This window comes from Argopecten irradians, chromosome 6 (genome assembly GCF_041381155.1).
Source record: "Argopecten irradians isolate NY chromosome 6, Ai_NY, whole genome shotgun sequence".
NCBI classification, from domain to species: Eukaryota; Metazoa; Mollusca; class Bivalvia; order Pectinida; family Pectinidae; genus Argopecten; species Argopecten irradians.
The window spans coordinates 21,756,258-21,768,757 of NC_091139.1; the positions used below are offsets into that span (position 1 = coordinate 21,756,258).

The window sequence follows — 12,500 nt, forward strand, 5'->3', positions numbered from 1 at the left end:
AATTTTAATGTTAACACTCATTCATATTGTATTTTCATGTTTTCTCTTTCACTTCACCATTTCAAATAAAAAACAACTATTGCATTAGCAAAAAAATGTCTTTAGCATTTGAAATATCAGTTCCAGTTTTTAGCACCATTGCAAACTCCTTCCGGTTTCCACCATTGTTGAATATCTTCATACCACATAACCGGAAGTGACGTCTCATGTAAAAGTGTACAAACCCTGCACCAATTTAAATCGTCTATTATTTTATCTCCTGTCTCTTTCCATTTAAAATATTCGTTATAAAGAGTATCATTTTTGTCCAGAAGATTGAGGTATTCGCCTAACTCTTTAGGAGAGCTGAAATCCTCTACATGAATATAAGAATGTTTAGGTAGGACCTGAGCGTAGTCTTCCTTCCTGGCTCCTAACACAATCGGTATAAGCTCCGCACTGTAACAAAAAGATGGGAATTTTAATGAAAAATCAAATATTTTTATACATTTTATAATCAACATGAAATTAAAAAAAATATACAATTATTGTTTTCTGTATTCCGATTGTTATCAACACCCGACGCAGTAATAAATATGTTGACCAAAATTTTCGTGGCGAGTGTCGTTGAAGATATTACATGTATTTATAATTTGCAGCGAAAACATTGTCATGAGTCTAATTATATATTTTTCGCCTATGAGAAAATCAAGGAGGTACGGCGGAGGGATTGGTTTTACTGGTAGAGATGATAGCAACGTTAACGTGTAGGACTTCGTAAATTATAGAGCTAAAAAATAAATATGGCGAGGCATTCCCGTCATTGTTTAAGTCAGAGCAATATCTTTATATTTTCTACATTAAATATATCACATTTGGACGTTGTTATGTTGTAACATGCATGGATGAATGCATTTTGCATAATTTTGGTAAAACCTTAATGTTTTGATAATTCAAAGTTACAATTGGAACAGAAAACATTACCCGCTGTGTTGTATCAGATACCACTTGATATAATTTATGTTTCTAAGAACTGGAACTGAAATAAAAATAGTCCCATTATGTCCTTACATAACTTACATTTCCAGCGAATTTCATGGATCAACAAAGATTTTTTTTTATCTCTTTCATAATTTTAGTACATTGTATTTATTTCACCCTCCTTTTCAGACTTTGGTGCTTTGCATTTTTCATACAATACCACATTTTAACGGCCTGATTTTTGTTTTAGTTTTGTAACTGTTACAGTGTAAATGTTCCTATTCTTTCTTTCCAACAATATCTATACAAATATATAGCTGTTGAGAACACAAGTTTTCAAACCTGTATCTTGTTTGTGTCAGAATGTAGTGACTGTTGTGAGGATTATGCCTGTTACCATATATAGCTACATTAACGTCCCATTTTGGGTTACATCCCCATGTAAGATATAGAGCGTAGAGCCAGTCTGATCGCTATGCGCGTCGTTAATTTTGGACAATTTGAAAATGAGCGTTTTTGGGAAAATAATGCGTCTTAAAATTTATTTGAATTTGTATCAATGTATTAAGATGTCATTGTTGTACTTTGCGACCAATTAAGTACATAAGTTCAACTTATCCTAACAAGTCGCTATATATAGCATTTTTTTTCTCAGTCTTCTACACAAAGGGCTTGATAGTAAAACCCGTTTGGCAAGTGAACCGAATCAAAGAGTGGTGTCTTTATTCACTGATACGGATGAGAGAGTGACAACTATTTTTGTCTGTCGCTTTATATTAGTACCCTCTAGGGTTTATAAAACACCCGATTCGTGTGATACATATGATATTCAAAATCGTGTATTCTGAATATTAAATACAACTTTAGTGACGCGTGAAAGAGCAAAGGCAATAATACACATAACATAACTACTTAACATGTCACTGAAACAACGGGGACCAGAGGGTTTTTATTCGCTTTAAAAGCTTGGTTGAATCTCTTCTAGTGTCATTTGATACTTTTAATTTACACATTTTAAGGATGTAGATAAAACCTCGGTAATACAAAACCCTATATAGCAACATTGCCTATAACAAGACCGGCAATTATGATATCTATGGACATGACAAGGCCGGTAATGATATCTATGGACATAGTAACAAGGTCGGTAATGATATCTATGGACATAACAAGGCCGGCAATGATATCTATGGACATAACAAGGCCGGTAATGATATCTATGGACATAACAAGGCCGGTAATGACATATATGGACATAACAAGACCGGCAATGATATCTATGGACACAACAAGGCCGGCAATGATATCTATGGACATAACAAGGCCGGTAATGATATCTATGGACATAACAAGGCCGGTAATGATATCTATGGACATAACAAGGCCGGTAATGATATCTATGGACATAACAAGGCCGGTAATGATATCTATGGACATAACAAGGCCGGAATGATATCTATGGACATAACAAGGCCGGTAATGATATCTATGGACATAACAAGGCCGTAATGATATCTATGGACATAACAAGGCCGGTAATGATATCTATGGACATAACAAGGCCGGTAATGACATATATGGACATAACAAGGCCGGTAATGACATATATGGACATGACAAGGCCGGTAATGATATCTATGGACATAACAAGGCCGGTAATGATATCTATGGACATAACAAGGCCGGTAATGATATCTATGGACATAATAAGGCCGGTAATGATATCTATGGACATAACAAGGCCGGTAATGATATATATGGACATAACAAGGCCGGTAATGATATCTATGGACATAACAAGGCCGGTAATGACATATATGGACATAACAAGGCCGGTAATGACATATATGGACATGACAAGGCCGGTAATGATATCTATGGACATAGTAACAAGGTCGGTAATTATATCTATGGACATGACAAGGCCGGTAATGACATATATGGACATAACAAGGCCGGGTAATGACATATATGGACATAACAAGACCGGCAATGATATCTATGGACACAACAAGGCCGGCAATGATATCTATGGACATAACAAGGCCGGTAATGATATCTATGGACATAACAAGGCCGGCAATGATATCTATGGACATAACAAGGCCGGTAATGATATCTATGGACATAACAAGGCCGGTAATGATATCTATGGACATAACAAGGCCGGTAATGATATCTATGGACATAACAAGGCCGGCAATGATATCTATGGACATAACAAGGCCGATAATGATATCTATGGACATAACAAGGCCGGTAATGATATCTATGGACATGACAAGGCCGGTAATGACATATATGGACATAACAAGGCCGGTAATGACATATATGGACATGACAAGGCCGGTAATGATATCTATGGACATAGTAACAAGGTCGGTAATTATATCTATGGACATAACAAGGCCGGTAATGATATATATGGACATAACAAGGCCGGTAATGACATATATGGACATGACAAGGCCGGTAATGATATCTATGGACATAGTAACAAGGTCGGTAATTATATCTATGGACATGACAAGGCCGGTAATGATATCTATGGACATAACAAGGCCGGTAATGATATCTATGGACATAACAAGGCCGGCAATGATATCTATGGACATAACAAGGCCGGTAATGATATCTATGGACATAACAAGGCCGGTAATGATATCTATGGACATAACAAGGCCGGTAATATATTATGGACATAAGGCGAATGATAAGGCGTAATCTATCGAATATGCGGACATAACAAGCGGTAATGATATCTATGGACATACAAGGCCGTAATGAATTATGGACATACAAGGCGGTAATATTATGGACAACAAGGACATAATAGGAGCCGTAATGAACTATGGACATGACATGACAAGGCCGGTAATGATATATGGATCTATGGACAAGGCCGGTAATGAATATATGGACATACAAGGCGGTAATGATATTATGACATATACAGCGGAATCATGACAAGCAAGGCGATGATGTATCTATAAAAGCGAGAACATATGGACATACAAGGCCGGTATAATGATATATGGACATAACAAGGCCGGCAATGATATCTATGGACATAACAAGGCCGGTAATGATATCTATGGACATAACAAGGCCGGTAATGATATATATGGACATAACAAGGCTGGTAATGATATCTATGGACATAACAAGGCCGGTAATGATATCTATGGACATAACAAGGCCGGTAATGATATCTATGGACATAACAAGGCCGGTAATGATATATATGGACATAACAAGGCCGGTATGATATATATGGACATAACAAGGCCGGTAATGATATCTATGGACATAACAAGGCCGGTAATGATATCTATGGACATGGCAAGGCCGGTAATGATATCTATGGACATAACAAGGCCGGTAATGATCTCTATGGACACTAAACGATAGCACAGTGGAGTTTTGTCCTCTATTAGGGCGTAATATGACTCCGAGAAAGCTATTTTTTACGATATACATTTGTTTGGTGTCTAGATCTTCTCCAAACATTCAAATATACAAGTTGTCCACGTAACCATAGAATCTTGCCTTCATGCGTAATTTAAGTAGGGTTAGTTTTGTTGTGTATTTGATCCTGTATTTCGAGCACAGTACAAGATGATTGTATTGGAGGTTTTTGTGTTTTTAAGTAAACCCATATGAGAGACAGATATAAAAACAGATTAAGTTGTTGAAAGTGTAATATATATGGAACGCCATAGCAGTCTCATATGGTTCAAATATACTATATGAATTTGTGTTCTCGTTATATTGTATGGTTTTATCATTATATTATTTGATCTTATCAATAAATTATCAATAATTTATCAATATTTATTTGATTTGACCAATATATCATTTGCTCCTATCACTATTTTGTTTTCATTTGTCATGGTATTATTTTCTTTTATCATCATATCAATCGATGTTATCATTATTTGATTTGGTGACACATATATTTGATTTACATCTATCATTGTTTTATTTGGTGGTATTATTGTATTATTTTCATTTATCGTTATATTATTTGATTTCATCTTTATTTGAAGTATAGCCATACAATGGAATAGTATAACCATACAATGGAATAGTTTAACCATACAATGGGCAAGTATAACCATATAATGGAAAAGTATAACCATACAATGGAAAAGTATAACCATACAATGGAAAAGTATAACCATACAATGGAAAAGTATAACCATACAATGGAAAAGTATAACCATACAATGGAAAAATATAACCATATAATGGAAAAGGATAACCATACAATGGAAAAGTATAACCATATGATGGAAAAGTATAACCATACAATGGAAAAGTATAACCATACAATGGAAAAGTATAACCATACAATGTAAAAGTATCACCATTTAATGGAAAAGTATAACCATATAATGGAAAAGTATCACCTTATAATGGAAAAGTATAACCATACAATGGAAAAGTATAACCATACAATGGAAAAGTATAACCATATAATGGAAAAGTATAACCATACAATGGAAAAGTATAACCATACAATGGAAAAGTATCACCATTTAATGGAAAAGTATAACCATACAATGGAAAAGTATAACCATACAATGGAAAAGTATAACCATACAATGAAAAAGTATCATCATATAAAGTATTAATGGAATAAAATAATGACGTTTGAAAATAGTGTAAAGTAGATTGATAAGTTTGTAAAAGGGAATCAAATAACGACGGAATCTAATAATATAACGATGGATGAAAATGATATAATGATAACACCAAATAAAACAATGGTAGATGTAAATAAAATATATATGTCACCAAATGAAATAATGATGAAATGGATTGATATAATGATAAAAGAACACAATACCAAGACAAAGGGAAATAAAATAATGGTAGATGCAAATGATATATTAGTCAAATCAAATCAAATATTGATAAAATGATACCATTTATTGATAAGATCAGATAATGTAATGATAAAACCATATAATATAAAGAAAAAAACAAATTCATATAGTATATTTGAACCATACGAGACAGCTATAGCGTTCCATAAATATACATCAATGGTATTGTTATTTATTTTATTTTCGTGCGATTGTTATGACACTGGCCATGGTAGTTTGAAACAACACATAAAACTATGTGTAGTAGCTCACAAGGCTGGATTTTTAGTCTACGTGTATATATCTCAGGTCAACATACATTAGAATTATTATTCAAATACACTACTTCTTAGATTCTAACAAGTAATGTGTTTAACTAGTTTGTTAATCTAAAGGATTTTTCTTCTCATTAGTTGTATAATCAATTACTATTTAAGTGCATTGTTTTTGTGACAGACTTAAATAGTAAATTTTTTTAATGTTTTTACATCAGAGGAATATAGCCATTCACAAGATTCAGTATCAAAGAGTGCATACTGTTTAATACAGGCATTGCATGCTTGAATTGAAAAATTCTCTGACAACCATTTTCTTACAATTACAAAGTATCGAGATATCGCGTGAAAGTTTAATGAAGTAGATTTAGTATAGGGTACATTAAGTACGATAATAGATATCTTTACATCTGATATTTTTTTTGTTAAAACAGACTTTAATGTCACTGGAAATTGGAAAACAATATGTGCCGGTTGTATTGAATTTCCACCTAATGTATTGCCATACGTTTACAGATATTTCCTTAGCTGTGAGTTGACATGCAACTGCGCTGATTTGATGAATTCAGTACAGGAGATATACACATAACCTAGTCCGTTTCCAAAAATAACTAATAATTCACCTTGCACTTCTTAGCCTCGTCCGATTTTTAATTTAGAGTTCTCAATGATTATGTGATTTACACACGAACGTTTCATTGCTTTGTTTACTATGAACAAAGTTACAGATACTGCATGACTAACGTTAGACTCATTATCATACTGTTATGTAAGTCTGTTATGTGTTTACTTGGTGTACACTGTAATACCACTGACAATGGAGCTAGGAAGATTAGTGCACTACACGCAGTCTATCGCAAAAAGAAACAACGGTACTCTGTGTTTTCTTTATTTTATATGAACACTTTTAAAAGTATGAGTAACGTGGTGATTGCTATATCATGTGGTTAAATGTTTCGGTAACAAAACATTGTTTCAAATCCCGATGAAATTGAAAAAAGGACATTTATGCTAATTAATTTTAACAAAAAGTATATTCCTAAAAAGATAAACTTTAGTCAAGGAATGAAAAATGAAAAAAATCATTCAGTTTCCGTGTATCAGCTATTGCTGAAAGTAAGGTTTAAAGTTGAAACTTTAAGACTTTATTCGTTTGCACATGAGCTGACACCAATCTTAATCCCCTCGGTAAATCCAAGTACAAATACACTATTCAATAGAACTTTCATAAGGTTAAAAAAATACGTCTAAGATTTGTGTTACTGCTAAGGACTGAAGTCGGTTTATAATCGATCTGTCAATAGTGACCTGAGATTCAATATGTGACCACGTGGTTATGGTACAAGGTCAGCCATGATGCTGATCATGAGATACCATTACAGCTGTCCATTAATGACCAGCTGCCAGGCGAGGTAAAACAGAGATAGACATGGGATTATTGTTCGATAGCTGTGATTTATCACCTATTAATAGATTATGTCATCAAGAGGTTCTGTGTCCAAATAACTATATCAACGTATAGAACGTGTGTCGGTAGTTTTCACAGAATAACTTGATTTTCATCTGCCTCCAAAACCTGCCATGTTATTTCATACGATTTCAATGTAAATCAAAATGTGTAACGACAGGATGTAAGTGGAGTAAACCCGAGGCGTGGGGAGGGCAAAAGACAGTTTTAAAATAATTGCCAATTCACTATTTTTTCCCAATTTCATTCGTTTCATCCTAGTTGTATAACTCAACTATTTACGTAAACCGAAACCTAAACTCAGTTATATGGTATACGAATGGCGTTCTTTCTTGGGGAATGTCTGAGTCTTATATAACCAATAATTCTTCAGTTCAAATATAAACAACACATGGGCGATTATCGGCTTAGATAGCTTTGTCAAAAATAGAACAATACATCACGTTTTCAATTTGAAACCCTACTCAGTCTGTTCAATTTTTTTATATAGACAGGACATTGAATGTAGTGTATTGTGACAGTCCGACACTATATACCTATTACAGAAAAATAAAAGAGAGAAGGGGATAGCTACATGTACAATGCTATTTGGATGTGCCTCGTATACGGTTACCGGTTACATAGTACGTCAACTGCTCAAAGTAACGAAGCTTATACCCATGCCATAGTACCGATATACTTGGTCATGTCCTAGTGACAAACGAACCAGTCTGTGCTGATTTACAACAGGCAGTCACTATCACCATACTGTAGAATGGCAGTTGAAGTCAATTATCGACAATCTAATTGATTAATTGATAATATAAACGCTTAAATGTCCATGTACAGTAGTATCATATTAAAACTAATACGCACTTTCACGGATTAGTTCAACATGGACGCTTTCGATCAATTGACTGGTCAGCTCAGCCCACCGATTAGATATAGCAATGATTTATCATAACAATATATTGAGTTGCCAAATTTGACTGACAAAAGATTGTGAATGCCATACCACAAGTCTTAAGTCCGTCTTCACTTATCCATAAAGTAAATACATAGGCTAATAGAAGATTAAACATATCACAAAGTACCTTATAACTACTTGGTCTGAGTGCCCTATGTACACATTAAGTATTTATTGTAGATAGTATTCCGATATATCGGAGTTATTGCCCTTTATTTTACAATACGTTGACATCACAACATGAATTTACGAATGGACACACACCGCATACTTTCTTTTGAACTGAAAGAATTTAAATATTAATAGAATACAAAAGCAGAGCTGGCTAATGGCAATCATTTTTGTGTTGTAATTTCAACGTTATATGATATTCTTTTAATCTCCATTTAATTATTTTCTTCTTTGTCTTGTAGATCTGATTCCAGCAACGAGTGCTGACTTGAACAAACATTGTATTGTTACTTGTTTGGTTTTATTTTACATTCTATCAATAGCCAGGGTCGTCGAAGGTGTACCCTCATAACTGCTGTGGCCAAAGGACGAACATAACAATCTACCACACGTGTCCCCTATGTATTATAAAACCAGTGTATAAAAATAAAAGTGATTCAAAAGATCTCCATAATTATGGAGCGATTAAATGTGAACACGAATCAGTGATGTATTTAAGAAATAAATGTATCCCAAAATACTACAATATACTATACCCAAGTCGAGAAAAAATGCAAGGCATGTTCAATATATTTAATGCTAAAACCTAATAAAATGTGCCGATTCGTAGATAAATTATGTAAATTAATTAGAAATTAATCTATTTCTGACCTAATTCATTACCTGTTAAATGTGTTAATTTTCCTATTGTACATGTATGTATTGTTTAAAGAACTTTCATATTTTGATTACTGTCCGCTATGTATCATTTATATATGTGACGTCGTGTGTGTATTGTGTAACCTTGAAACATTTGAAACTAAAAACAATGTGTTCTAAATGAAACTGTTTTGTCGTGTACAAGGTAAAACATACTTAATAAATGTATGCATAACCTTTAAATGTCTACAATCAGCGAAATAATTTTATATCTCGTATTTGTCATTATTTGATCACATACACATACTTTATGACCTGCTATCTATTATACTAATATTGTGATGATATTTGTGTATTATTATCATAAGAAAAACACTCTAAACAGTGAGTCTTAGTTATTGGAATGAAAATGACGCAGATCTGGTTGATGTAGACATTTGATTGTTCATTATGTTTCCTGCATCCATGTTTGTCGAAGACATTGCCTGAATGTTTAAACCAATGAGTTTACAGCTGATAGATTAACAGATAATGTTTACTCTATCGATTTCTGGCATTGTGTCAATGATTAATCATTCATATTACGCAAGATTTGTTGAAGTGATATAGGAGACATTAAGAAAAAGTTATATTTTAAATTGATATATGATATAACTTCAATGGTACATCAGGGAATAATCAACAAATGTTAACTCCTAAGGTACTCAAGAACAAGTGGAATTGTCTTAGTGAATAAAAAAAACTTACTCGTAAGCGTTCATCACTTTCTCCGTAAAATAGTCGTGACATTTGTGATTCTCGAATGAGAGGTAAAATTTATAATCCCTTCTAGTCATTTCCACGCACTCTCGATGTTTAGAAGCTGGACAGGATAATGTACCACAATTTCCATAGATATCCACTTGAATGTGTTTACCTAATTCTCTGGCATATTCCAAACGACCACTTTTTACTATATGACAATTGGAAACCATCCAGGCTACTTTCTTTGTCCGACCTTCCGCGTAGTTTCGACCTGACTTAGGGACATCTGGAGGATTCCAACATTCTCGTCCAATTTTGAAATAGGGATCATAAATTGTAGAATCTACTCTATATGTGTTTGTCCAGTTGAAGAAGTTGTTATATTTTTTCATCGACCATGATCTATCAGGGCTTTCATTAATGTTTAATATTGCGATTTGCTTATCAGAGGATTTCTGAAATGGTGGTGATTTTGGTAAATGCCCGGAATTTGCAAAAACTATAGCATCGGCAGTTTTTTCGGCAGCCCTGTCGTGGGTCAAACTACAGCGATTGACCTTGCAATGTTTAAAGAATTCTAATCCCGTAGGCACGTTTTTCCACTGCTCCAAATGCCAAATATAAACCACTTTGATTTCAGAGTTATTAGAATAAGTCCGGGGAACATGTTCAAGTTGTTGATAGACTCGGTCGGATTGGGATTTGGTATGGAGAAAACCGTCCGGGAGAAGACGCAGAATCCGTTTCTTTTCTTCTTCACTGATGTCCACGCCAGGTGGAAAATACATGATAGGGTGGAGTGGGTTTTCTGTCCGGTCAAAACCTACAGTGAAATCTGTTCTTGTTCCTGGGTACGAGTAATCCAAACAAAAACTACTTTCATTTAATTTTGTTGAATGATATTTCTCCGTAAAGCTGAAACCCTCCCGAGCCTGAACGGTTACGTATTCCTTTTTTGCAAACATATTATGCAAAGTTAATTTTGGTTCGAGATGAGACACAAACAATTGAGGTTGGATGTTTATCATGCTTGTAACGAACACCACAAGTACGACTGCTAGGAAAAACACCTTTTCCTGCCATTTCGTATTTCTTATCCAAAACACTCTTCTTAAAAATCCCATTGTCAACTTTGATTTAAGTTTTGTGAATGAATCAACATGAAGCTCAACAAGATATACGTGGATATCTACACACATACACCATAAACATGTAGACACACCTTTTCCAGATGAAGATGTGTGCAACTATGCAGAACAAATACACAGGTAAGTTCTCTCTCGCCACGTAAACGTTATACCCGTACAACCGTAGGCCTTTTGACGCTATCGACCTTTACCCCTAAACCCGAATAAGGAAGTCACCTGGTCACACTTGGTAAGCACAGGTATATAGTAAAGGTGGCCACGTAGATTATCACTTGTGTGGAATAATGTATATTTCATTAAAAAAAGTAAACACATTGTAATTTAAATACTCGGATAAAACTAACTTAACCAATGTATGTACACGCTTTTACAGTGATATACAGAACGACCGGATTTCCTACAATATCAATATTGAACATTTAGCTTAAAACAAACACACAAGTGTATTTCTAATAACCTGTCGGATATGACTGATCAGTGAAGACTTTTTCCCGAGCAGAAAGTTTTAATGCGTATTTAAATCTCCTTTGAACCATTGTATCGCTGATTTTTTAATTGTAGTCCAAATAACTTGTCCACGCACAGGATTTGGGTTCTGTAGATATTCGAACCCCTCTATATATAGTCCGCTAAACCTGCCTATATAATTAAGATTTTTTGCCCAATATCAATATTAGGTAGGTTTAATGGAGTACTTTATATATGTGCAATATACCGGGTCAAAAGGTCGAAAACTGGGTCGGCCATGCAACACTGCCCATTATTAGGAAAAAGATTGCAAAAACAAAATTTATTTCATACCCCGATGAAGTTAAAAATAGTTACATTAATGCTTATAATTAGTTTTTCAGACTACTTGATAATATAAAATACGCTTAAACATACGATTCCATTGATTTTCCAATGGGTTATTTTTTTCTAAATTAATGCACAACGTCGACGTCTCTATTGTGTCGTCATAATAACGTCGGGTTTTCGCATCATTCTCGGATTTTTTCTTCATAGTATATGAAGAAAAAGAATCTGCTAATCAGAAAGTCGGATTTAGTATGAAAACAAATAAAAATTGATTATTTCAGAATATTTTATAACAAGATGGTCTAATACAAAAGGAATTGGGCATGTCAACACTTCAGCTTCATAAGAATGAAAGTTATGTAGAAAACAAACTTTCCTATATGTTTGTTTACATCTAAATAGCAGCAAATCAATGCCAAGAAAGCAGTTTCTTTTATGTGCATAATTTACTGTATTTGCTGTATAAAGACACTTTGGCAG

The 12,500-nt window shown here is 34.0% G+C and overlaps 1 protein-coding gene across 1 annotated transcript; it reads right to left on the reverse strand.

The window, feature by feature from the left end:
• Positions 1-114: 114 nt before the first annotated feature.
• On the reverse strand, positions 115-11,361 carry LOC138325326 (glycoprotein 3-alpha-L-fucosyltransferase A-like). Its single transcript, XM_069270886.1, has 2 exons — positions 10,078-11,361; positions 115-438 (listed from the first exon to the last, which is right to left on the reverse strand). Exons 1-2 carry the CDS (start codon positions 11,271-11,273, stop codon positions 117-119), a joined length of 1,518 nt encoding a protein of 505 aa, XP_069126987.1. The 5' UTR covers positions 11,274-11,361; the 3' UTR covers positions 115-116.
• Positions 11,362-12,500: the final 1,139 nt, after the last annotated feature.

What these genes read in the sequence shown, in the direction of transcription:
- LOC138325326 (XM_069270886.1), bottom strand. Translation starts at nt 11,273, where the DNA reads ATGTGTGTAGATATCCACGTATATCTTGTTGAGCTTCATGTTGATTCA. An exon ending in AAAGTGATGAACGCTTACGA is followed by an intron (nt 439 to 10,077) that starts GTAAGTTTTTTT and finishes TTTTTGTTACAG; the next exon opens with TGCGGAGCTTATACCGATTG.